We start from the raw sequence: 27528 nt of genomic DNA, 5'->3' as shown, positions 1-27528 counted from the left end.
CCTGTCACCCAGCCTGTATGGACTAGAGGCATTATCTCAGGGTTGAAGTAATCCTGTCACCCAGTCTGTCTGGACTAGAGGCATTATCTTAGGGCTGAAGTCAGCCTGTCTGGACTAGAGGCATTATCTTAGGGCTGAAGTCAGCCTGTCTGGACTAGAGGCATTATCTTAGGGCTGAAGTAAGCCTGTCACCCAGCCTGTCTAGACTAGAGGCATTATCTTAGGGCTGATGTAAGCCTGTCACCCAGCCAGTCTGGACTAGAGGCATTATCTTAGGGCTGAAGTCAGCCTGTCTAGACTAGAGGCATTATCTTAGGGCTGAAGTAAACCTATCACCCAGCCAGTATGGACTAGAGGCATTATCAGAACTATATTCATCATAGGAACTCATCAAAACAGTCCAAAACTCTTTTACAGGTTTTTAATTATCATCTACAGCTAAAAGAAACACTTAGGAAAAAAATATATACATACAGATATTAACAAATGGGGCTCCTCCCATTACAGAATACAATGTTAACTATGTAGCAGTTAAAGTCAGGTGGTCCGTGCAAAGCCCATGCCAAAGCCATATAACACATGGCTTATACATAGTCATATATATATATATCGCTAATACAGTCCTGCTATTGTCCAACCAGCCTGGATGGAGTCCTGCTATTGTCCAACCAGCCTGGATGGAGTCCTGCTATTGTCCAACCAGCCTGGATGGAGTCCTGCTATTGTCCAACCAGCCTGGATGGAGTCCTGCTATTGTCCAACCAGGCTGGATGGAGTCCTGCTATTGGCTGACAGCTGTAGGTGGAGTGATCAGGCGGTCAGCGTGTCTGTAGGCTCGTTCCAGTAGGGTCTGGGCATCCTGGACCGGCCCTGATGTCTGGAGGGTCTTGGCTAGGCAACGGGCCGTGGTGACGGAGTGGCTGCTATGAACCAGACACACCATCTGCTCCTAGAAGGGGAGAGGACAGTTAGTGCTTCCTATTTCATCTTACGTTGCTCAGAAGTTGCCAAACTGTTTCTCCTTCAAGATTTTACAGGGTTTTTTTGTTACTTTTTTTTGACCCCTTCTTCCTCCCCAATTTCATGGTCTCCAATTGGTAGTTAGTCTTGTCCCATCACTGCAACGTACGGACTCGGGAGAGGCGAAGGTCGAGAGCCATGCGTCCTCTGAAACACGACCCTGCCAAGCCGCACTGCTTCTTGACACACTGCTCGCTTAACCCGGAAGCCAGCCGGAGGAAACAACTGGTGAGACGAGTCAGCGTTTCACTGCGCCCGGCCCGCCACAAGGAGTCGCTAGAGCGCGATGGGACAAGGACATACCGGGCCGGTCAAACCCTCCCCTAACCCGGAACGACGCTGGGCCAATTGTGAGCTGTCTCGTATGTCTCCCGGTCACGGCCGGCTGCGGCACAGCCCCGGGATCGAACCCGGTGCTGTAGTGACGCCTCTAGCACTGCGATGCTGCGCTACTCAGGAGGCCAAGATGTCACTTTTTAATGACATGTACACTACCGTTCAAAAGTTTGGCGTCACTTAGACAAGTCCTTATTTTATTATTATTATTTAAACAAAAGTAAATTAAAACTGGCATCTTCATTAAATAGTACCCGCAAAACACCAGTGAAAAGGAGACTCCGGATGCTGGCCTTCTAGGCAGAGTTCCTCTGTCCAGTGTCTGTGTTCTTTTGCCAATCTTAATATTTTATTTTTATTGGCCAGTCTAAGATACGGCTTTTTCTTTGCAACTCTGCCTAGAAGGCCAGCATCCCGGAGTCACCTCTTCACTGTTGACGTTGAGACTGGTGTTTTGCGGGTACTATTTAATGAAGCTGCCAGTTGAGGACTTGTGAGGCGTCTGTTTCTCAAACTAGACACTCTAATGTACTTGTCCTCTTGCTCAGTTGTGCACCGGGGCCTCCCACTCCTCTTTCTATTCTGGTTAGAGCCAGTTTGCGCTGTTCTGTGAAGGGAGTAGTACACAGCATTGTAGGAGATCTGCAATTTCTGTCATGGAATAGCCTTCATTTCTCTGAACAAGAATAGACTGATGAGTTTCAGAAGAAAGTTCTTTGTTTCTGGCCATTTTGAGTCTGTAATCGAATCCCACAAATGCTGATGATCCAGATACTCAACTCGTCTAAAGGCGGCCAGTGTTATTGCTTCTTTAAAATCAGCACAACAGTTTTCAGCTGTGCTAACATAATTGCACAAGGGTTTTCTAAAGATCAACTTGGATCAGCTAACACAACGTGTCACTGGAACACAGGAGTGATGGTTGCTGATAATGGGCCTCTGTACGCCTCTGTAGATATTCCATTAAAAATCAACCATTTCCAGCTACAATAGTCATTTACAACATTAACAATGTCTACACTGTATTTCTGATCAATTTGATGTTATTTTAATGGAGGGGAAAAGTGCTTTTCTTTCAAAAACAAGGCCATTTCTAAGTGACCCCAAACTTGTGAACGGTCGTGTTTCTGTCATAGACCTCCAGGTTATTCTGAGAGCTCTTAAATGGAAAATAATCTTCCCTGAAAGAGTAAGCAGAATGTCGTAGATGTGTCTGGCCACTTCCTCTTCGACAGAACTCAGATCACAGCTGCAATAAAACCACAGCTATGAAAACCTGAGGCTCTCACTGGGACTGTTCATGGTTACCAAAATGCATGGAAACCTGTGTGTGTGTGTGTGTTATAGCTTGCTTGCTGACCTGTAAGGGTCTGTCTTTGCGCTGAGGTACAGGGGGGAGACGCAGGACTCCTTGTTCTGACAACTGGAGGATCTGAAACAACATGGAGAAGAGGGGGGAGGAGAGAAAGGAGGAGGAGAGGGGAGGGGGAGGAGAGGGAGAGGAGAGGGAGAGGAGAGGGAGAAGGAGAGGGAGAAGGAGACAAACAGAAGCACAAACAGAAGGCTGAAATGACCTTTGACCAGGGCCCTGTTCCCTATATAGTGTATTAGACCAGGGCCTGTTCCCTATATAGTGTATTAGACCAGGCCCTGTTCCCTATATAGTGTATTAGACCAGGGCCTATATAATGTATTAGACCAGGGCCTGTTCCCTATATAGTGTATTAGACCAGGGCCTATATAATGTATTAGACCAGGGCCTGTTCCCTATATAGTGTATTAGACCAGGGCCTATATAATGTATTAGACCAGGGCCTGTTCCCTATATAGTGTATTAGACCAGGGCCTATATAATGTATTAGACCAGGGCCTGTTCCCTATATAGTGTATTAGACCAGGGCCTATATAATGTATTAGACCAGGGCCTGTTCCCTATATAGTGTATTAGACCAGGGCCTATATAATGTATTAGACCAGGGCCTGTTCCCTATATAGTGTATTAGACCAGGGCCTATATAATGTATTAGACCAGGGCCTGTTCCCTATATAGTGTATTAGACCAGGGCCTATATAATGTATTAGACCAGGGCCCTGTTCCCTATATAGTGTATTAGACCAGGGCCTATATAATGTATTAGACCAGGGCCCTGTTCCCTATATAGTGTATTAGACCAGGGCCTGTTCCCTACATAGTGTATTAGACCAGGGCCTGTCCCCTATATAGTGTATTAGCCCAGGGCCTGTTCCCTATATAGTGTATTAGACCAGGGCCTGTTCCCTATATAGTGTATTAGACCAGGGCCTGTTCCCTACATAGTGTATTAGACCAGGGCCTGTTCCCTATATAGTGTATTAGCCCAGGGCCTGTTCCCTATATAGTGTATTAGCCCAGGGCCTGTTCCCTATATAGTGTATTACACCAGGGCCTGTTCCCTATATAGTGTATTAGACCAGGGCCTGTTCCCTACATAGTGTATTAGACCAGGGCCTGTTCCCTATATAGTGTATTAGACCAGGGCCTATTCCCTATATAGTGTATTAGACCAGGCCCTGTTCCCTATATAGTGTATTAGACCAGGGCCTGTTCCCTATATAGTGTATTAGACCAGGGCCTATATAATGTATTAGACCAGGGCCTGTTCCCTATATAGTGTATTAGCCCAGGGCCTGTTCCCTATATAGTGTATTAGCCCAGGGCCTGTTCCCTATATAGTGTATTAGACCAGGGCCTGTTCCCTATATAGTGTATTAGACCAGGGCCTGTTCCCTACATAGTGTATTAGACCAGGGCCTGTTCCCTATATAGTGTATTAGACCAGGGCCTATTCCCCATATAGTGTATTAGACCAGGGCCTGTTCCCTATATAGTGTATTAGACCAGGGCCTGTTCCCTATATAGTGTATTAGACCAGGGCCTATTCCCCATATAGTGTATTAGACCCGGGCCTGTCCCCCATATAGTGTATTAGACCAGGGCCTGTTCCCTACATAGTGTATTAGACCAGGGCCTGTTCCCTATATAGTGTATTAGACCAGGGCCTATTCCCCATATAGTGTATTAGACCCGGGCCTGTCCCCCATATAGTGTATTAGACCAGGGCCTGTATCTTATATAGTGTATTAGACCAGGGCCTCTATAGTGTATTAGACCAGGGCCTATATAGTGTATTAGACCAGGGCCTATATAGTGTATTAGACCAGGGCCTGTTCCCTATATAGTGTATTAGACCAGGGCCTGTTCCCTATATAGTGTATTAGACCAGGGCCTGTTCCCTATATAGTGTATTAGACCAGAGCCTGTTCCCTATAGTGTATTAGACCAGAGCCTGTTCCCTATAGTGTATTAGACCAGAGCCTGTTCCCTATAGTGTATTAGACCAGGGCCTGTTCCCTATATAGTGTATTAGACCAGGGCCTGTTCCCTATATAGTGTATTAGACCAGGGCCTATATAATGTATTAGACCAGGGCCTGTTCCATATATAGTGTATTAGACCAGGGCCTGTTCCCTATATAGTGTATTAGACCAGGGCCTATATAATGTATTAGACCCGGGCCTGTTCCCCATATAGTGTATTAGACCAGGGCCTGTTCCCTATATAGTGTATTAGACCAGGGCCTGTTCCCTATATAGTGTATTAGCCCAGGGCCTGTTCCCTATATAGTGTATTAGACCAGGGCCTATATAATGTATTAGACCAGGGCCTGTTCCCTATATAGTGTATTAGACCAGGGCCTATATAATGTATTAGCCCAGGGCCTGCTCCCTATATAGTGTATTAGACCAGGGCCTATATAATGTATTAGACCAGGGCCTGTTCCCTATTTAGTGTATTAGACCAGGGCCTATATAATGTATTAGACCAGGGACTGTTCCCTATATAGTGTATTAGCCTTTGACCAGAGCTTTTGGGCCCTGGGGAAAATATTGCAGTATCAATGAAAGAACCAACAATGAATGTCACAATGACCAGAGGCCTATGCTCAGACCAGATACCCAAATATGGGCTTAGTTCCTATTTTCTAGTCCTTCTATTACAAAACCCATTGTAGGCCTTCTGAGAAGCGCGGCGGAGGGAGTGATGCCTTCTGAGAAGCGCGGCGGAGGGAGTGATGCCTTCTGAGAAGCGCGGCGGAGGGAGTGATGCCTTCTGAGAAGCGCGGCGGAGGGAGTGATGCCTTCTGAGAAGCCTGGAGTGAGTGATGCCTTCTGAGAAGCCTGGAGTGAGTGATGCCTTCTGAGAAGCCTGGAGTGAGTGATGCCTTCTGAGAAGCCTGGAGTGAGTGATGCCTTCTGAGAAGCCTGGAGTGAGTGATGCCTTCTGAGAAGCCTGGAGTGAGTGATGCCTTCTGAGAAGCCTGGAGTGAGTGATGCCTTCTGAGAAGCCTGGAGTGAGTGATGCCTTCTGAGAAGCCTGGAGTGAGTGATGCCTTCTGAGAAGCCTGGAGTGAGTGATGCCTTCTGAGAAGCCTGGAGTGAGTGATGCCTTCTGAGAAGCCTGGAGTGAGTGATGCCTTCTGAGAAGCCTGGAGTGAGTGATGCCTTCTGAGAAGCCTGGAGTGAGTGATGCCTTCTGAGAAGCCTGGAGTGAGTGATGCCTTCTGAGAAGCCTGGAGTGAGTGATGCCTTCTGAGAAGCCTGGAGTGAGTGATGCCTTCTGAGAAGCCTGGAGTGAGTGATGCCTTCTGAGAAGCCTGGAGTGAGTGATGCCTTCTGAGAAGCCTGGAGTGAGTGATGCCTTCTGAGAAGCCTGGAGTGAGTGATGCCTTCTGAGAAGCCTGGAGTGAGTGATGCCTTCTGAGAAGCGCGGAGGGAGGCCTACAGAACGGCCCAGCTGTGGGGAAAGCCATACAGAACGGCCCAGCTGTGGGAAAGGCCCAGCTGTGGGAAAGCCATACAGAACGGCCCAGCTGTGGGAAAGGCCCAGCTGTGGGAAAGCCATACAGAACGGCCCAGCTGTGGGAAAGGCCCAGCTGTGGGAAAGCCATACAGAACGGCCCAGCTGTGGGAAAGGCCCAGCTGTGGGAAAGCCATACAGAACGGCCCAGCTGTGGGAAAGGCCCAGCTGTGGGAAAGCCATACAGAACGGCCCAGCTGTGGGAAAGGCCCAGCTGTGGGAAAGCCCTACGGTCTATGAGATATTTGAAGTAGTATTTGTACCCAGGTCTAGCTTACCTGCTGGTTACTCTCCTCCTGCTGCTCCAGTAGTTGTCGGAGGTTAAAACACTGGTTCTCCAGGGAGTCTCTCTCCTTCTCTAGCTGTTTTAGAGAGCCCACCACAGCACCCAGCTCCGCCTGGACACACAGTAGCAACATCAGACGAGATAACCACACACACAAATATTGAAACACACACACCCCTTCCAGTGTCTCACCACCAGCTTGTTGAGGATCTTCTTGCCAACGGCTGACTTCCTAGTCTCTTCCTGGTGTTGACGGGAAGAATGAATCATCATTTCCTGTTTCTGAATTGGGACTGACAGTTGAGCCAGTTTAGACAGGAACCTGGAACCAGAATACAGTCAACGTGGTTAGCCAAGAAAGACATCTTGCAGTAGGCTCAACTCGCTCAACATATACAGTGGGGAGAACAAGTAGTTGATAACCTGCAAAATCGGCAGTGTTTCCTACTTACAAAGCATGTAGAGGTCTGTCATTTTTATCATAGGTACACTTCAACTGTGAGAGACAGAATCTAAAACTAAAATCCAGAAAATCACAGTGTATGATTTTTATTTAGTTAATTTGCATTTAGTAGGAAAACCTACAAAATTAGCAGTGTATCAAATACTTGTTCTCGCCACTGTATTTTTTAAAACTAGTCAAGTCAGTTAAGAACAAATTCTTCTTTACAATGACGGCCCTAGGAACAGTGGGGTTAACTGGTCTAGGAACAGTGGGGTTAACTGGTCTAGGAACAGTGGGTTAACTGGTCTAGGAACAGTGGGTTAACTGGTCTAGGAACAGTGGGTTAACTGGTCCAGGAACAGTGGGTTAACTGGTCCAGGAACAGTGGGTTAACTGGTCCAGGAACAGTGGGTTAACTGGTCCAGGAACAGTGGGTTAACTGGTCCAGGAACAGTGGGTTAACTGGTCCAGGAACAGTGGGTTAACTGGTCTAGGAACAGTGGGGTTAACTGGTCTAGGAACAGGTGGTTAACTGGTCTAGGAACAGTGGGTTAACTGGTCTAGGAACAGTGGGGTTAACTGGTCTAGGAACAGTGGGTTAACTGGTCTAGGAACAGTGGGTTAACTGGTCTAGGAACAGTGGGGTTAACTGGTCTAGGAACAGTGGGGTTAACTGGTCCAGGAACAGTGGGTTAACTGGTCCAGGAACAGTGGGTTAACTAGTCCAGGAACAGTGGGTTAACTGGTCTAGGAACAGTGGGTTAACTGCCTTGTTCAGGGGCAGAACGACAGATTTTTACCTTGTTAGCTCGTGGAACCGATCCAGCAACCTCTCGGTTACTGGCCCAACCCTCTAACCACTAGGCTACCTGCCACCCCATCTGCCACGCAGGCCCTTCAACAGGGAGGAGGTCATAGACCTGGCCGTGTGGTGCCAGAACAACAACCTCAATGTGAGCAAGACAAAGGAGCTGATCGTGGACTACGGGAAAAGAGGGCTGAACAGGCCCCCGTTAACATCGACGGGGCTGAACAGGCCCCCGTTAACATCGACGGGGCTGAACAGGCCCCCGTTAACATCGACGGGGCTGAACAGGCCCCCGTTAACATCGACGGGGCTGAACAGGCCCCCGTTAACATCGACGGGGCTGAACAGGCCCCCGTTAACATCGACGGGGCTGAACAGGCCCCCGTTAACATCGACGGGGCTGAACAGGCCCCCGTTAACATCGACGGGGCTGAACAGGCCCCCGTTAACATCGACGGGGCTGAACAGGCCCCCGTTAACATCGACGGGGCTGAACAGGCCCCCGTTAACATCGACGGGGCTGAACAGGCCCCCGTTAACATCGACGGGGCTGAACAGGCCCCCGTTAACATCGACGGGGCTGAACAGGCCCCCGTTAACATCGACAGGGCTGAACAGGCCCCCGTTAACATCGACAGGGCTGAACAGGCCCCAGTTAACATCGACGGGGCTGAAGTGGAACGGGTCAAGTCCACGTCACCAACAACCTATCATGGTACAAACACACCAAGACAGTTGTGAAGAGGGCACGACGACACCTTTTCCCCTACAGGAGACTGAAAATATTTTGCATGGTTCCCCAGATACTCAAAAAGTTCTACAGTTGCACCATCGAGAGCATCCTGACCGGTTGCCTCACCGCCTGGTATGGCAGCTGCTCGGCCTCCAACCACAAGACACTACAGAGGGTAGTGCTTACGGCCCAGTACATCACCAGGGCCAAGATTCCTGACATCCAGGACCTCCATACCAGGTGGTGTCAGAGGAAGACCCCAAACAATTGTCAGACTCAAGCCATCCACGTCCGACTGTTCTCTGTGCTACCAGAGGGCAAGCGGTACCGGAGCACCAAGTCTAGGACCAAAAAGGCTCCTTAACAGCTTCTACCCCCAAGTCATAAGACTCCTGAACATCTAATCCAAATGTCCACCCAGACTGTTTACATTGACCCCCCCCCCCCCTTTGTTTTTACTCTGCTGCTACTCACTGTTCATTATATATGCACCTCTAGCCTGTACCCCCAGCAGACCTCTAGCCTGTACCCCCGCACACCGACCAGCCTGTACCCCAGCGCCCCGACCAGCCTGTACCCCAGCGCCCCGACCAGCCTGTACCCCAGCGCCCCGACCAGCCTGTACCCCAGCGCCCCGACCAGCCTGTACCCCAGCCCCCCGACCAGCCTGTACCCCAGCCCCCCGACCAGCCTGTACCCCAGCGCCCCGACCAGCCTGTACCCCAGCCCCCCGACCAGCCTGTACCCCAGCCCCCCGACCAGCCTGTACCCCAGCCCCCCGACCAGCCTGCACCCCAGCCCCCCGACCAGCCTGCACCCCAGCCCCCCGACCAGCCTGCACCCCAGCCCCCCGACCAGCCTGCACCCCAGCGCCCCGACCAGCCTGCACCCCAGCGCCCCGACCAGCCTGCACCCCAGCGCCCCGACCAGCCTGCACCCCAGCGCCCCGACCAGCCTGCACCCCAGCCCCCCGACCAGCCTGCACCCCAGCGCCCCGACCAGCCTGCACCCCAGCCCCCCGACCAGCCTGCACCCCAGCCCCCCGACCAGCCTGCACCCCAGCCCCCCGACCAGCCTGTACCCCAGCCCCCCGACCAGCCTGTACCCCAGCCCCCCGACCAGCCTGTACCAGTACCCGGACCAGCCTGTACCCCAGCGCCCCGACCAGCCTGTACCAGTACCCCGACCAGCCTGCACCCCAGCACCCCAGCGCCCCGACCAGCCTGTACCCCAGCGCCCCGACCAGCCTGCACCCCAGCCCCCCGACCAGCCTGCACCCCAGCCCCCCCGACCAGCCTGTACCAGTACCCCGACCAGCCTGTACCAGTACCCCGACCAGCCTGTACCCCAGCCCCCCGACCAGCCTGTACCAGTACCCCGACCAGCCTGTACCCCAGCCCCCCGACCAGCCTGTACCCCAGCCCCCCGACCAGCCTGTACCAGTACCCCGACCAGCCTGTACCCCAGCCCCCTGACCAGCCTGTACCAGTACCCCGACCAGCCTGTACCCCAGCCCCCCGACCAGCGCCCCGACCAGCCTGCACCCCAGCGCCCCGACCAGCCTGTACCAGTACCCCGACCAGCCTGTACCCCAGCGTACCCCCTGTATATAGCCTCGTTATTGTTGTATTTTTTTAACTACTTCTTGAACTGTTGTTGGTTAATGGCTTGTAAAGTAAGCTTTTCACTAAGGTCTACTACACCTGTTGTATTCAGCATTTCACTGTGAGGTCTACTACACCTGTTGTATTCAGCATTTCACTGTGAGGTCTACTACACCTGTTGTATTCAGCATTTCACTGTGAGGTCTACTACACCTGTTGTATTCAGCATTTCACTGTGAGGTCTACTACACCTGTTGTATTCAGCATTTCACTGTGAGGTCTACTACACCTGTTGTATTCAGCTTTTCACTGTGAGGTCTACTACACCTGTTGTATTCAGCATTTCACTGTGAGGTCTACTACACCTGTTGTATTCAGCATTTCACTGTGAGGTCTACTACACCTGTTGTATTCAGCATTTCACTGTGAGGTCTACTACACCTGTTGTATTCAGCATTTCACTGTGAGGTCTACTACACCTGTTGTATTCAGCATTTCACTGTGAGGTCTACTACACCTGTTGTATTCAGCATTTCACTGTGAGGTCTACTACACCTGTTGTACTCAGCATTTCACTGTGAGGTCTACTACACCTGTTGTATTCAGCATTTCACTGTGAGGTCTACTACACCTGTTGTATTCAGCTTTTCACTGTAAGGTCTACTACACCTGTTGTATTCAGCATTTCACTGTGAGGTCTACTACACCTGTTGTATTCAGCATTTCACTGTAAGGTCTACTACACCTGTTGTATTCAGCATTTCACTGTGAGGTCTACTACACCTGTTGTATTCAGCATTTCACTGTGAGGTCTACTACACCTGTTGTATTCAGCATTTCACTGTGAGGTCTACCTACACCTGTTGTATTCAGCATTTCACTGTGAGGTCTACCTACACCTGTTGTATTCAGCATTTCACTGTGAGGTCTACTACACCTGTTGTATTCAGCATTTCACTGTGAGGTCTACTACACCTGTTGTATTCAGCATTTCACTGTGAGGTCTACTACACCTGTTGTATTCAGCATTTCACTGTGAGGTCTACTACACCTGTTGTATTCAGCATTTCACTGTAAGGTCTACTACACCTGTTGTATTCAGCATTTCACTGTGAGGTCTACTACACCTGTTGTATTCAGCGCATGTGACAAATAAACTGATTTGTTCAGAGAAGACTGTTGCTGCACAGAAACCACTACTAAAGGACACCGATAAGAATAGACTTGCTTGGGCCAAGAAACACGAGCAATGGACATAAGACCGATGGTCTTGGTCTGATGAGTCCAAATTAGAGATTTTTGGTTCCAACTGCCGTGTCTTTGTGAGACGCAGAGGAGGTGAACAGATGATCTCCGTATGTGTGGTTCCCACCGTGAAGCATGGAGGAGGAGGTGTTATGGTGTGGGGGTAATTTGCTGGTGACACAGTGATTTATTTAGAATTCAAGGCACACTTAACAAGCATGGCTACCACAGCATTCTGCAGCGATATGCCATGTGTGACTATCATTCGTTTTTCAACAGGACAATGACCTAAAACACACTTCCAGGCTGAGTAAGGGCTATTTGACCAAGGAGAGTGATGGAGTGCTGCATCAAATGACCTGGCCTCCACAATCACCCGACCTCAACCCAACTGAGATGGTTTGGGATGAGTTGGACCGCAGAGTGAAGGAAAAGCAGCCAAGTGCTCAGCATATGTGGGAACTCCTTCAAGACTAGTGGAAAAGTATTCCTCATGAAGCTGGTTGAGAGAATGCCAAGAGTGTCCAAAGCTGTCATCAAGGCAAAGGGTGGCTACTTTGAAGAATCTCAAATATAAAATCTATTTGTTTAATACTTTTCTGGTTACTAAATGATTCCATATGTGTTATTTCATAGTTTTGATGTCTTCACTATTATTCTACAATGTAGAAAATAGTAAAAATAAAGAAAAACTCTGGAAGATGGTGTGTCCAAAATTGACTGGTACTATATGAAAATAATCCATTATTTTGGGTAACATAAGTGCGACACTGATCATAGTAGGTCCACTGTCCCCAGTCCTACACAGAGTTCTGTTCTCTCACCTGTTTTTCACAATGTTAAGATGTTCCTGCGACTCCTCTTTGTTAGTCCGTCTTCCGGCCAGAACAGACCTGAGGGAGCGAGGAAAGGAGAGAGGAAGGACGGAGGGAGAAACAGAGAGAGGAAGGACGGAGGGAGAAACAGAGAGAGGAAGGACGGAGGGAGAAACAGAGAGAGGAAGGACGGAGGGAGAAACAGAGAGAGGAACGACGGAGGGAGAAACAGAGAGAGGAACGACGGAGGGAGAAACAGAGAGAGGAACGACGGAGGGAGAAACAGAGAGAGGAAGGACGGAGGGAGAAACAGAGAGAGGAAGGACGGAGGGAGAAAGGGAGAGAGGAAGGACGGAGGGAGAAAGGGAGAGAGGAAGGACGGAGGGAGAAAGGAAGGACGGAGGGAGAAAGGGAGAGAGGAAGGACGGAGGGAGAAAGGAAGGACGGAGGGAGAAACAGAGAGAGGGTTACAAATGAATAAGTTAGTAACAACAAGCCAGTGAAACCTTAAACCAGGGCTATTCAAGCGTCAGTTCAACGATGGGCCAGTGGCCATTACAGCGCCTCTGTTCTCCTAGACAGATGAACAGTGGCCGAGATTCACAGTCGACTTCCTGGGTTACTCACCGTATAGACAGGCCCAGTCAAGAACCATGATGGAGGATGTTACAGTATAGACCGGCCCAGTCAAGAACCATGGAGGATGTTACTCACAGTATAGACAGGCCCAGTCAAGAACCATGATGGAGGATGTTACAGTATAGACCGGCCCAGTCAAGAACCATGGAGGATGTTACTCACAGTATAGACAGGCCCAGTCAAGAACCATGATGGAGGATGTTACAGTATAGACCGGCCCAGTCAAGAACCATGATGGAGGATGTTACAGTATAGACCGGCCCAGTCAAGAACCATGGAGGATGTTACTCACAGTATAGACCGGCCCAGTCAAGAACCATGATGGAGGATGTTACTCACAGTATAGACCGCCCAGTCAAGAACCATGATGGAGGATGTTACAGTATAGACCGGCCCAGTCAAGAACCATGATGGAGGATGTTACAGTATAGACCGGCCCAGTCAAGAACCATGATGGAGGATGTTACAGTATAGACAGGCCCAGTCAAGAACCATGGAGGATGTTACAGTATAGACAGGCCCAGTCAAGAACCATGATGGAGGATGTTACAGTATAGACCGGCCCAGTCAAGAACCATGATGGAGGATGTTACAGTATAGACCGGCCCAGTCAAGAACCATGGAGGATGTTACAGTATAGACCGGCCCAGTCAAGAACCATGATGGAGGATGTTACAGTATAGACCGGCCCAGTCAAGAACCATGGAGGATGTTACAGTATAGACCGGCCCAGTCAAGAACCATGGAGGATGTTACAGTATAGACCGGCCCAGTCAAGAACCATGGAGGATGTTACAGTATAGACCGGCCCAGTCAAGAACCATGGAGGATGTTACAGTATAGACCGGCCCAGTCAAGAACCATGGAGGATGTTACAGTATAGACCGGCCCAGTCAAGAACCATGATGGAGGATGTTACAGTATAGACCGGCCCAGTCAAGAACCATGATGGAGGATGTTACAGTATAGACCGGCCCAGTCAAGAACCATGATGGAGGATGTTACAGTATAGACCGGCCCAGTCAAGAACCATGATGGAGGATGTTACAGTATAGACCGGCCCAGACAAGAACCATGATGGAGGATGTTACAGTATAGACCGGCCCAGTCAAGAACCATGATGGAGGATGTTACAGTATAGACCGGCCCAGTCAAGAACCATGATGGAGGATGTTACAGTATAGACCGGCCCAGTCAAGAACCATGATGGAGGATGTTACAGTATAGACAGGCCCAGTCAAGAACCATGGAGGATGTTACAGTATAGACAGGCCCAGTCAAGAACCATGATGGAGGATGTTACAGTATAGACCGGCCCAGTCAAGAACCATGATGGAGGATGTTACAGTATAGACCGGCCCAGTCAAGAACCATGGAGGATGTTACAGTATAGACCGGCCCAGTCAAGAACCATGATGGAGGATGTTACAGTATAGACCGGCCCAGTCAAGAACCATGGAGGATGTTACAGTATAGACCGGCCCAGTCAAGAACCATGGAGGATGTTACAGTATAGACCGGCCCAGTCAAGAACCATGGAGGATGTTACAGTATAGACCGGCCCAGTCAAGAACCATGGAGGATGTTACAGTATAGACCGGCCCAGTCAAGAACCATGATGGAGGATGTTACAGTATAGACCGGCCCAGTCAAGAACCATGATGGAGGATGTTACAGTATAGACCGGCCCAGTCAAGAACCATGATGGAGGATGTTACAGTATAGACCGGCCCAGTCAAGAACCATGATGGAGGATGTTACAGTATAGACCGGCCCAGACAAGAACCATGATGGAGGATGTTACAGTATAGACCGGCCCAGTCAAGAACCATGATGGAGGATGTTACAGTATAGACCGGCCCAGTCAAGAACCATGATGGAGGATGTTACAGTATAGACCGGCCCAGTCAAGAACCATGATGGAGGATGTTACAGTATAGACCGGCCCAGTCAAGAACCATGATGGAGGATGTTACAGTATAGACCGGCCCAGTCAAGAACCATGATGGAGGATGTTACTCACAGTATAGACCGGCCCAGTCAAGAACCATGATGGAGGATGTTACAGTATAGACCGGCCCAGTCAAGAACCATGATGGAGGATGTTACAGTATAGACCGGCCCAGTCAAGAACCATGACGGAGGATGTTACAGTATAGACCGGCCCAGTCAAGAACCATGATGGAGGATGTTACTCACAGTATAGACCGGCCCAGTCAAGAACCATGGAGGATGTTACTCACAGTATAGACAGGCCCAGTCAAGAACCATGATGGAGGATGTTACAGTATAGACCGGCCCAGTCAAGAACCATGATGGAGGATGTTACAGTATAGACCGGCCCAGTCAAGAACCATGATGGAGGATGTTACAGTATAGACCGGCCCAGTCAAGAACCATGGAGGATGTTACAGTATAGACCGGCCCAGTCAAGAACCATGATGGAGGATGTTACAGTATAGACCGGCCCAGTCAAGAACCATGATGGAGGATGTTACAGTATAGACCGGCCCAGTCAAGAACCATGATGGAGGATGTTACAGTATAGACCGGCCCAGTCAAGAACCATGATGGAGGATGTTACAGTATAGACCGGCCCAGTCAAGAACCATGATGGAGGATGTTACTCACAGTATAGACAGTCCCAGTATGTTGTCTAGAGCCGTAATGGAGGACTTGGTCAGCGGTTTCCACTTCTCCTGACCTTTCAGCTTCCGGGGACCTGCAACTGTGCCACCTTTCTTCTTCTTCTGTGGTTTTGGCTGAGGGATCTGGCTGCTGGTTCCTGGCTGGGGCTCCTCCTGGAGAGGAGGGTACACGCGGACAGAATGATGTGATGAAAACAAAAAGGAGAACCGTATTCTCTCAGAGGTTTAATTCTTCAGAACTTTCTCACCTGAGATACTCTCCGTTGACGTGTCTTTATACCGGGCTTATTTGGCTTCTCGCCTGTCTTCTTGCCTTTAGGTGTCTTGGATGCGGCGCGTTCAGATCCCCGGACAGGCTTCATAATTTTAACTAGGAAAAAGAGACAACGTCAGACAGACAACTAACTAAATCAAGGCATACATGGGAAAAGTGGGGGGAAAACATAGCCGCTAAATAGATAATGATATGATATACAATCTGAAAGCTAGCAAACATGAGCACTGCCTAGACGAAACACGGATGTAGTTTTTTTTTGTCAACAACAGCTAACGTTAAGCTAGCTAAGGACCTTTTTACATTTTATACACAAGGTGCTTTAGTAGAACAGTTTAGAGGTGCAATTTCTCGTTGCAGTTAAGATCCAATGTTGGAGAATAACAATAGTTAAAACACTTCAAACAAACGTTTATAACTTGACTTACCAGTTTCGCGCTAAATTTCTTTCAAACATTTGTTTGTATTCACTGCGCATGCGTTTTAAGCGGCAAGCAGGCCACTCCAGGCGGCCATGATGGAAAGGGCAATGAGGGCACTCCTCATAGAGGATGATAGGGGCCTCTAGTGGCCCAAAAGGACGTATTAGGCAGCGTTCTTCTCCTTAGCACAATTTACAAGTATGGCTCTCTCTGGCCTCTCCATGTTTCCCCAGCCACCATCACTCCCAATCCAAACCCCCTGAAACGGCTTTCTTAATTCAATGCACGTCTTCAAGAGGAAGTGCGTTCCAGGTCCATTCCACTCCTCGGTGGGCAGCGCCATTGAGGGCGTTCACCATTTTAAATATTAAACTGGGTGGGACTTTCAACTTCATTGGCTGATCCCTCCTGGTGACCCTTTTGGAGTCTGTTAGATGGGGTTTAGCTATATAATATACTGGTTAGATGGGGTTTAGCTATATAATATACTGGTTAGATGGGGTTTAGCTATATAATATACTGGTTAGATGGGGTTTAGCTATATAATATACTGGTTAGATGGGGTTTAGCTATATAATATACTGGTTAGATGGGGTTTAGCTATATAATATACTGGTTAGATGGGGTTTAGCTATATAATATACTGGTTAGATGGGGTTTAGCTATATAATATACTGGTTAGATGGGGTTTAGCTATATAATATACTGGTTAGATGGGGTTTAGCTATATAATATACTGGTTAGATGGGGTTTAGCTATATAATATACTGGTTAGATGGGGTTTAGCTATATAATATACTGGTTAGATGGGGTTTAGCTATATAATATACTGGTTAGATGGGGTTTAGCTATATAATATAATATACTGGTTAGATGGGGTTTAGCTATATAATATACTGGTTAGATGGGGTTTAGCTATATAATATACTGGTTAGATGGGGTTTAGCTATATAATATACTGGTTAGATGGGGTTTAGCTATATAATATACTGGTTAGATGGGGTTTAGCTATATAATATACTGGTTAGATGGGGTTTAGCTATATAATATACTGGTTAGATGGGGTTTAGCTATATAATATACTGGTTAGATGGGGTTTAGCTATATAATATACTGGTTAGATGGGGTTTAGCTATATAATATACTGGTTAGATGGGGTTTAGCTATATAATATACTGGTTAGATGGGGTTTAGCTATATAATATACTGGTTAGATGGGGTTTAGCTATATAATATACTGGTTAGATGGGGTTTAGCTATATAATATACTGGTTAGATGGGGTTTAGCTATATAATATACTGGTTAGATGGGGTTTAGCTATATAATATACTGGTTAGATGGGGTTTAGCTATATAATATACTGGTTAGATGGGGTTTAGCTATATAATATACTGGTTAGATGGGGTTTAGCTATATAATATACTGGTTAGATGGGGTTTAGCTATATAATATACTGGTTAGATGGGGTTTAGCTATATAATATACTGGTTAGATGGGGTTTAGCTATATAATATACTGGTTAGATGGGGTTTAGCTATATAATATACTGGTTAGATGGGGTTTAGCTATATAATATACTGGTTAGATGGGGTTTAGCTATATAATATACTGGTTAGATGGGGTTTAGCTATATAATATACTGGTTAGATGGGGTTTAGCTATATAATATACTGGTTAGATGGGGTTTAGCTATATAATATACTGGTTAGATGGGGTTTAGCTATATAATATACTGGTTAGATGGGGTTTAGCTATATAATATACTGGTTAGATGGGGTTTAGCTATATAATATACTGGTTAGATGGGGTTTAGCTATATAATATACTGGTTAGATGGGGTTTAGCTATATAATATACTGGTTAGATGGGGTTTAGCTATATAATATACTGGTTAGATGGGGTTTAGCTATATAATATACTGGTTAGATGGGGTTTAGCTATATAATATACTGGTTAGATGGGGTTTAGCTATATAATATACTGGTTAGATGGGGTTTAGCTATATAATATACTGGTTAGATGGGGTTTAGCTATATAATATACTGGTTAGATGGGGTTTAGCTATATAATATACTGGTTAGATGGGGTTTAGCTATATAATATACTGGTTAGATGGGGTTTAGCTATATAATATACTGGTTAGATGGGGTTTAGCTATATAATATACTGGTTAGATGGGGTTTAGCTATATAATATACTGGTTAGATGGGGTTTAGCTATATAATATACTGGTTAGATGGGGTTTAGCTATATAATATAATGGTTAGATGGGGTTTAGCTATATAATATACTGGTTAGATGGGGTTTAGCTATATAATATACTGGTTAGATGGGGTTTAGCTATATAATATACTGGTTAGATGGGGTTTAGCTATATAATATACTGGTTAGATGGGGTTTAGCTATATAATATACTGGTTAGATGGGGTTTAGCTATATAATATACTGGTTAGATGGGGTTTAGCTATATAATATACTGGTTAGATGGGGTTTAGCTATATAATATAATATACTGGTTAGATGGGGTTTAGCTATATAATATAATATACTGGTTAGATGGGGTTTAGCTATATAATATACTGGTTAGATGGGGTTTAGCTATATAATATACTGGTTAGATGGGGTTTAGCTATATAATATAATATACTGGTTAGATGGGGTTTAGCTATATAATATACTGGTTAGATGGGGTTTAGCTATATAATATACTGGTTAGATGGGGTTTAGCTATATAATATACTGGTTAGATGGGGTTTAGCTATATAATATACTGGTTAGATGGGGTTTAGCTATATAATATACTGGTTAGATGGGGTTTAGCTATATAATATACTGGTTAGATGGGGTTTAGCTATATAATATACTGGTTAGATGGGGTTTAGCTATATAATATACTGGTTAGATGGGGTTTAGCTATATAATATACTGGTTAGATGGGGTTTAGCTATATAATATACTGGTTAGATGGGGTTTAGCTATATAATATACTGGTTAGATGGGGTTTAGCTATATAATATACTGGTTAGATGGGGTTTAGCTATATAATATACTGGTTAGATGGGGTTTAGCTATATAATATACTGGTTAGATGGGGTTTAGCTATATAATATACTGGTTAGATGGGGTTTAGCTATATAATATACTTGTAAGTTAATACCTGTCTATTCAATATACTTCCATTTCATATGCGTTAATGGTGAAATGTAATGAATACAAACCCCACACACTGCTTCCTTGGTGACGTTATGGTTTCATTCCATGATATTATATAGAGAGAGGCAGCTGTGGAGACATTGTGCGTTATCTATCGCCATCAGACCTCAACTAAATGAGTGAACCCGTAGTCAGCATTTCATTGTACTGTGTACCATGTGTATTTCCTGTACATATGACAAATAAACTGGGCTTGAGTGACATATTGGTGTCTAACAACATCACATGACCAGGGGTCATGGGGTCAAATGTTTTGGTTGGAGAGATCGGCACATAATGATCCTTTAAACAACGTTTGTCATCAAATGTCAATCTGTCACACAATCTGTAACTTTCATTCTTCAGATGGCTCCAGATTAAACAGTATCTTTATTTCCTGATTGAACACCAATCACTGATCTGGTACATACAAGTAACAGGCTACATTCCAATAAGGGAGTCACACAGAAGGAGAGAATTCTCTACGTGACTGCCAGCCATTTTGGCTCCATGGGCTGTGTCTGACATGGAACCCGGGTTCTGGTCAAAAGTAGTGCAGCAAATAGGCAGCCATTTTGGCTCCATGGGCTGTGTCTGACATGGCACCTGGACTCTGGTCAAAAGTAGTGCACCGAATAGGGAATAGGCAGCCATTTTGGATGCAAGCCATGTTCCAAAGCGCAGTCAGCTGTTAAAATGTATTTGAGGGCACCACGGCGACTCCCTCACACCCTGCCCGGGTTGTGGAACTTTCCGCTGTACTTCCCGTGGTTGTGGAGGTCAAAGGGGCTGAGGACCCTCCTGACCCCCAGCATGTTGCCCCTGGCGATCCTCTGGAAGGTCCAGGGGTTCTGGTTGTTCTGCTCCATGTCCTGCTGCTCCTGCTGCATGGCTGCCAGGCTCTCTCTAGACACTACCTGGTGGAGAGAGGGGTCAGAGGTTACACTAGGTCGGGTATAGTGTTCCTGCTCCATCGCAGCCAGGTTCTCTCTGCTTACTACCTGGTGGAGGGGGGTCAGAGGTTAGAGGTCAGGTATAGGATTAGAATCAGAGGAAATGATAGACATGTCTTTAGAATCAGATTTATAGTCCTCCCTATAAGGTGGCATGGTAGAATGTAATGAGCTCTCTGATGCTACCACAGTAGAATGTAATGAGGTCTCTGATGGTACCACAGTAGAATGTAATGAGGTCTCTGATGGTACCACAGTAGAATGTAATGAGGTCTCTGATGCTACCACAGTAGAATGTAATGAGCTCTCTGATTCTACCACAGTAGAATGTAATGAGCTCTCTGATGCTACCACAGTAGAATGTAATGAGGTCTCTGATTCTACCACAGTAGAATGTAATGAGGTCTCTGATGCTACCACAGTAGAATGTAATGAGGTCTCTGATTCTACCACAGTAGAATGTAACGAGGTCTCTGATGCTACCGCAGTAGAATGTAATGAGGTCTCTGATGGTACCACAGTAGAATGTAATGAGGTCTCTGATGCTACCACAGTAGAATGTAACGAGGTCTCTGATGCTACCACAGTAGAATGTAATGAGCTCTCTGATTCTACCACAGTAGAATGTAATGAGGTCTCTGATGCTACCACAGTAGAATGTAATGAGGTCTCTGATGCTACCACAGTAGAATGTAACGAGGTCTCTGATTCTACCACAGTAGAATGTAATGAGGTCTCTGATGCTACCGCAGTAGAATGTAACGAGGTCTCTGATGCTACCACAGTAGAATGTAACGAGGTCTCTGATTCTACCACAGTAGAATGTAATGAGGTCTCTGATTCTACCACAGTAGAATGTAACGAGGTCTCTGATGCTACCACAGTAGAATGTAACGAGGTCTCTGATGCTACCACAGTAGAATGTAACGAGGTCTCTGATTCTACCACAGTAGAATGTAATGAGGTCTCTGATGCTACCACAGTAGAATGTAATGAGGTCTCTGATTCTACCACAGTAGAATGTAATGAGGTCTCTGATGCTACCACAGTAGAATGTAATGAGGTCTCTGATTCTACCACAGTAGAATGTAACGAGGTCTCTGATGCTACCGCAGTAGAATGTAATGAGGTCTCTGATGGTACCACAGTAGAATGTAATGAGGTCTCTGATGCTACCACAGTAGAATGTAACGAGGTCTCTGATGCTACCACAGTAGAATGTAATGAGCTCTCTGATTCTACCACAGTAGAATGTAATGAGGTCTCTGATGCTACCACAGTAGAATGTAATGAGGTCTCTGATTCTACCACAGTAGAATGTAACGAGGTCTCTGATGCTACCACAGTAGAATGTAATGAGGTCTCTGATTCTACCACAGTAGAATGTAACGAGGTCTCTGATGCTACCACAGTAGAATGTAACGAGGTCTCTGATGCTACCACAGTAGAATGTAACGAGGTCTCTGATTCTACCACAGTAGAATGTAATGAGGTCTCTGATGCTACCACAGTAGAATGTAACGAGGTCTCTGATTCTACCACAGTAGAATGTAATGAGGTCTCTGATGCTACCGCAGTAGAATGTAACGAGGTCTCTGATGCTACCACAGTAGAATGTAACGAGGTCTCTGATTCTACCACAGTAGAATGTAATGAGGTCTCTGATTCTACCACAGTAGAATGTAACGAGGTCTCTGATGCTACCACAGTAGAATGTAACGAGGTCTCTGATGCTACCACAGTAGAATGTAACGAGGTCTCTGATTCTACCACAGTAGAATGTAATGAGGTCTCTGATTCTACCACAGTAGAATGTAACGAGGTCTCTGATGCTACCACAGTAGAATGTAACGAGGTCTCTGATTCTACCACAGTAGAATGTAATGAGGTCTGATGGTACCACAGTAGAATGTAATGAGGTCTCTGATGCTACCGCAGTAGAATGTAACGAGGTCTCTGATTCTACCACAGTAGAATGTAACGAGGTCTCTGATTCTACCACAGTAGAATGTAATGAGGTCTGATGCTACCACAGTAGAATGTAATGAGGTCTCTGATGCTACCGCAGTAGAATGTAACGAGGTCTCTGATTCTACCACAGTAGAATGTAATGAGGTCTCTGATTCTACCACAGTAGAATGTAACGAGGTCTCTGATGCTACCACAGTAGAATGTAATGAGGTCTCTGATTCTACCACAGTAGAATGTAACGAGGTCTCTGATGCTACCACAGTAGAATGTAACGAGGTCTCTGATGCTACCACAGTAGAATGTAACGAGGTCTCTGATTCTACCACAGTAGAATGTAATGAGGTCTCTGATGCTACCGCAGTAGAATGTAATGAGGTCTATGATGCTACCACAGTAGAATGTAACGAGGTCTCTGATGCTACCACAGTAGAATGTAATGAGGTCTCTGATGCTACCACAGTAGAATGTAATGAGGTCTCTGATGCTACCACAGTAGAATGTAATGAGGTCTCTGATTCTACCACAGTAGAATGTAATGAGGTCTCTGATGCTACCACAGTAGAATGTAACGAGGTCTCTGATTCTACCACGGTAGAATGTAATGAGCTCTCTGATGCTACCGCAGTAGAATGTAATGAGGTCTCTGATGCTACCGCAGTAGAATGTAATGAGGTCTCTGATGCTACCACAGTAGAATGTAATGAGGTCTCTGATGCTACCACAGTAGAATGTAATGAGCTCTCTGATTCTACCACAGTAGAATGTAATGAGGTCTCTGATGCTACCACAGTAGAATGTAATGAGCTCTCTGATTCTACCACAGTAGAATGTAATGAGGTCTCTGATGCTACCACAGTAGAATGTAATGAGCTCTCTGATTCTACCACAGTAGAATGTAATGAGCTCTCTGATTCTACCACAGTAGAATGTAATGAGGTCTCTGATGCTACCACAGTAGAATGTAATGAGGTCTCTGATGCTACCACAGTAGAATGTAATGAGCTCTCTGATTCTACCACAGTAGAATGTAATGAGGTCTCTGATGCTACCACAGTAGAATGTAATGAGGTCTCTGATGCTACCACAGTAGAATGTAATGAGGTCTCTGATGCTACCACAGTAGAATGTAATGAGCTCTCTGATTCTACCACAGTAGAATGTAATGAGGTCTCTGATGCTACCACAGTAGAATGTAATGAGGTCTCTGATGCTACCACAGTAGAATGTAATGAGGTCTCTGATGCTACCACAGTAGAATGTAATGAGGTCTCTGATTCTACCACAGTAGAATGTAATGAGGTCTCTGATGCTACCACAGTAGAATGTAATGATCTCTCTGATGCTACAGCAGTAGAATGTAATGAGGTTTTTACTGCTACCACAGTAGAATGTAATGAGTTCTCTGATGCTACCACAGTAGAATGTAATGAGCTCTCTGATTCTACCACAGTAGAATGTAATGAGGTTTTTACTGCTACCACAGTAGAATGTAATGAGGTCTCTGATGCTACCACAGTAGAATGTAACGAGCCCTCTGATTCTACCACAGTATAATTCAATATCCCAAGCCTAATAGGGAACTAGTTTTTCCCCCAACATATCCCTGCATTTAGAGGAGCAGCTGCTACTGTGATTGGCCAGCACCACCCCTAGATGTGGCCCTTTTATTTAATCTTTAAGTTTCCCCAGTGGGGAGCTGACCTTGGCAGGGAAGGGCAGTTTCTTGGCCACTTCCTTGAGGATAGGCTCCACCTCGCCCAGTTCCAGCCGTCCCCCAACCTCCACAATCATCCGTCCGTACTTCACCGGTGTGACGTAGTGGTCTATGTTCCCTTTGCCCCCGCCCATCCTCTGGCCCAGGCCCTTCCTGGTGATGGGCTTGTAGGGGGCGTTAATACGCCAGCGGGCGAAGGTGGTGCGAGGGTCCATCCTCCTGTTGATGGTCAGACGCATCATCTCCATGTGACCAAAGTGGAGGTAGCCCCCGCCCAGCGCCTGAGGAGAGGAGGATGATTAGATAAGAAGTGGAGGTAGCCCCGCCCAGTGCCTGAGGAGAGGCGGATGACAGGAGGAAGTTTGAAACAGTGAAGAAATAAATTAACTTTTATCAATCACAGAACAGTTCTGGAACATTGACCTTTAGGGGGAAGTTTTAATCAATATAACTACATCCACAGACCCTGATGGGAGATTATTTTAACACCTAACCCTCGTAGGCATGTAGACGGAGTTCTCTGTGTATTCAACACACACTCACCACGATGCCGTACTGTCCCTTGGTGAAGGTGTTGGCTGTCTGGGCCGGTCCCTGGATGTCTCTTAGCTTCTTCATCTCCTTCCTCGCCTTCTTAAAGTTGGGCACCTTGTTCAGAAACTTCAGCTTGGGTCTTTCAGGTAGCACAACCTCTACAGGGGTCACAGAGAGGGGGTCACAGAGAGGGGGTCACAGAGAAGGGGTCACAGAGAGGGGGTCACAGAGAGGGGGTCACAGAGAGGGGGTCACAGAGAAGGGGTCACAGAGAAGGGGTCACAGAGAGGGGGTCACAGAGAGGGGGTCACAGAGAGGGGGTCACAGAGAAGGGGGTCACAGAGAGGGGGTCACAGAGAAGGGGTCACAGAGAAGGGGTCACAGAGAGGGGTCACGGTAAACAGTGTATGGAGTCTGGGTGATCTTGACCTGTAGCCAATGTGTGTGTGCGGTCAGAAACCTTGACGGATATGATGCAATGTTGTTATGATGCAAACTGAATGCTTGACCACCATGACCATCAAACTTGTCGCCATTCTAGATAAGAGGGGTTCAACACAATGATTCATCCATTCTAGATAAGAGGGGTTCAACACAATGATTCATCCATTATAGATAAGAGGGGTTCATCAACACAATGCTTCATCCATTCTAGGAAGCCAGTTTAACACAATACTTCATCCATTCTAGGAAGCCAGTTCAACACAATGCTTCATCCATTCTAGGAAGCCAGGTCAACACAATGCTTCATCCATTCTAGGAAGCCAGTTCAACACAATGATTAATCCATTCTAGGAAGCCAGGTCAACACAATGCTTCATCCATTCTAGGAAGCCAGTTCAACACAATGATTAATCCATTCTAGGAAGCCAGGTCAACACAATGCTTCATCCATTCTAGATAAGAGGTTCAACACAATGCTTCATCCATTCTAGGAAGCCAGGTCAACACAATGATTCATCCATTCTAGGAAGCCAGTTCAACACAATGCTTCATACATTCTAGATAAGAGGGGTTCAACACAATGATTCATCCATTCTAGATAAGAGAGGTTCAACACAATGCTTCATCCATTCTAGGAAGCCAGGTCAACACAATGCTTCATTCATTCTAGGAAGCCAGTTCAACACAATGCTTCATCCATTCTAGGAAGCCAGGTCAACTGATTGAATGCTGAAGGTACATGGCAAAGAAAGATGCTTACCGCTGTAGTCTGGAGGCACCTCATATGTCTTCATCCCAGCAGACAGGACCTTCCGATGACTCTGCAGGACACCTAGACAACAAACAATCATAGTTTTATATTGCTGCTAGCTAGCTAAAGCCGTTAGCTAGAAAGCCCAGCTAATATAATAGTGGCTGCAGGCAGCCAGTCAAGCGTGTTGCAAAAGATTGCAAGAATACAGCATGAGCATTTATTTAAGATCATCAAGCTGGTTGGTTTGTAGGGCAACCATTCACAGCTAGCTAGCTCCTTCTTCGTCTAGCTGGTTGGTTTGTAGGGCAACCATTCACAGCTAGCTAGCTCCTTCATCTGGACTGACAGGCTCTCGGCAGGACCGACCCGACAGGCTCTCGGCAGGACCGACCCGACAGGCTCTCGGCAGGACCGACCCGACAGGCTCTCATCAGGACCGACCCGACAGGTTCTCATCAGGACCGACAAGCTCTCGGGCCACAGAACGAGCAGTAAAGCTCCTTGGGTTGTACACTCTATGCATTTGTAAACTAAAAGGTGGTCCTGAGTAGAAATTGGAACCATATTACTGCGGCAGCAGCTTTCACTTCTTTCCTACTGATAAACCTTTTGGCCTCAACCACTCTGCCTCCCTTCACATTGTCTTTAATATCATCTGTGAACATATTGGGACACCAGCGATGACTCTACTCAACCAAGCATAAGAACCCGGAACATGACTTGTCATCTTCTTCCCATTAAGCTTTTCCAATTGCATCATCTTCCCTTGATGAACCGGACAACTACAAAATATTTGCAATCTACCTTTTCTAATGAACCGGGCCAGTTTGACTTCACACCTCTCTCTTTCTCTATGACATTGGTTAGTCGGATAGTGTGTAAATGAAGCCCTGTGGTCTCATCAAACACCATCACGACTTTCCACTACAACACATCACTACTATTGTTTCCTGCCTTGGCCCTCTTTATGCTTTCTTTACTAGACGCTCCATCGCTTCCTGTATCAGGATCTCTCTTCTTCCTGTCTTTCGGACTACAGCCCATTCAGATCCGTGACCCTCATCCTTCCGCTCCAGATCACAACTGACACCAATATTGTTCGGCTGTTGCTTCTCCAATCTTTTCTCCATTTCGTCCACACTACTCGCGTCCATTTCCAACATGAGCTAGTTGTCAAGCCCGCTCTCACACTCAAAACACGGGCCAGTCTTGTCATGTTTTTTGATAAAACAAAGAACATTGAACAGTTTGCAGCGTGACAGGTCTACCCCTCGTCCGCAAACCAGCTACTGTGACAGAACCTTACCTTGGAGCCCCGTGGATCTACCAGTGTTGGCCAATCCGACAAGAGCGGATTTGAATAGAGAAAGCATAGCTGCAAGTTATGACTATTGACTATGTTAGAAATTGATAGTTTGTGTTATCGTCACCATCATTTCAAATAAACAACTATTAAAGGTTACGATAAATAGGTTCGTTCATGAAATCACGCATTGCACAAGGTCACGCCGCTATGAAGTGGGCAAGAATGACTAAGTGCTTCCGGGTTCCGGATTTTTGCAACCCTTCAGAATAAAAGTCCCATAATTAGGGCGAAAATGATGGAAAATGAATATAATTATTAATATATTTTATACTAAGTTATCATACAAAGAATAATTAAAAGTAGTTCTATAAGATCTTATGTCTTTAAAAAAATATATATATGTCAAGCCTACATGATCAACAATGTTTTTTGTTTGTGTAAGCTGATTGGTCACTCTTTAAGGGCCACAGAACGAGCAGTGACGCTC

The 27528-nt window shown here is 46.4% G+C and overlaps 2 protein-coding genes across 3 annotated transcripts; both read right to left on the bottom strand.

The window, feature by feature from the left end:
• Nucleotides 1-407: 407 nt before the first annotated feature.
• Nucleotides 408-16581, bottom strand: LOC110495337 (centromere protein Q). Of its 2 annotated transcripts, none has more exons than XM_090206939.1 (8): nucleotides 16179-16581; nucleotides 15725-15846; nucleotides 15460-15629; nucleotides 12199-12267; nucleotides 6732-6861; nucleotides 6532-6651; nucleotides 2717-2788; nucleotides 408-949 (listed from the first exon to the last, which is right to left on the bottom strand). In XM_090206939.1, exons 2-8 carry the CDS (start codon nucleotides 15836-15838, stop codon nucleotides 782-784), a joined length of 843 nt encoding a protein of 280 aa, XP_090063065.1. In that variant the 5' UTR covers nucleotides 15839-15846; nucleotides 16179-16581; the 3' UTR covers nucleotides 408-781. The 2 variants fall into 2 exon arrangements, with proteins under 2 accessions (XP_090063065.1, XP_036828239.2); XM_036972344.2 differs by lacking the exon at nucleotides 16179-16581 and adding an exon at nucleotides 16054-16152.
• Nucleotides 16582-19736: 3155 nt separating this feature from the next.
• LOC110495341 (large ribosomal subunit protein uL16m) lies at nucleotides 19737-27301 on the bottom strand. The gene is made up of 5 exons (XM_036972347.2): nucleotides 27042-27301; nucleotides 25742-25813; nucleotides 24547-24695; nucleotides 23991-24284; nucleotides 19737-20282 (listed from the first exon to the last, which is right to left on the bottom strand). The coding sequence occupies exons 1-5, from the start codon at nucleotides 27106-27108 to the stop codon at nucleotides 20091-20093; spliced, it is 774 nt and encodes a 257-aa protein (XP_036828242.2). The 5' UTR covers nucleotides 27109-27301; the 3' UTR covers nucleotides 19737-20090.
• Between the last annotated feature and the right edge of the window lie 227 nt (nucleotides 27302-27528).

The sequence above is a fragment of the Oncorhynchus mykiss genome, chromosome 18 (genome assembly GCF_057628025.1).
Source record: "Oncorhynchus mykiss isolate SJ-2025 chromosome 18, ASM5762802v1, whole genome shotgun sequence".
In the NCBI taxonomy this organism is placed as follows: Eukaryota; Metazoa; Chordata; class Actinopteri; order Salmoniformes; family Salmonidae; genus Oncorhynchus; species Oncorhynchus mykiss.
The sequence above is the reverse complement of the archived record's forward strand: the minus strand, read 5'-3'. Positions and strand labels throughout refer to the sequence as shown.

Excerpts from the sequence above, each read along its gene's own strand:
- LOC110495337 (XM_090206939.1), bottom strand. The coding sequence starts at position 15,838 with ATGAAGCCTGTCCGGGGATCTGAACGCGCCGCATCCAAGACACCTAAA. Across the intron at positions 6,862-12,198 it reads CTTAACATTGTGAAAAACAG|GTTCCTGTCTAAACTGGCTC; the intron begins GTGAGAGAACAG and ends TTCTGGTTCCAG. Across the intron at positions 6,652-6,731 it reads AGATCCTCAACAAGCTGGTG|GCGGAGCTGGGTGCTGTGGT; the intron begins GTGAGACACTGG and ends CTGTGTGTCCAG.
- LOC110495341 (XM_036972347.2), bottom strand. The coding sequence starts at position 27,108 with ATGCTTTCTCTATTCAAATCCGCTCTTGTCGGATTGGCCAACACTGGT. Across the intron at positions 24,285-24,546 it reads AGGGACAGTACGGCATCGTG|GCGCTGGGCGGGGGCTACCT; the intron begins GTGAGTGTGTGT and ends TCCTCTCCTCAG. Across the intron at positions 20,283-23,990 it reads AACTGCCCTTCCCTGCCAAG|GTAGTGTCTAGAGAGAGCCT; the intron begins GTCAGCTCCCCA and ends TCTCTCCACCAG.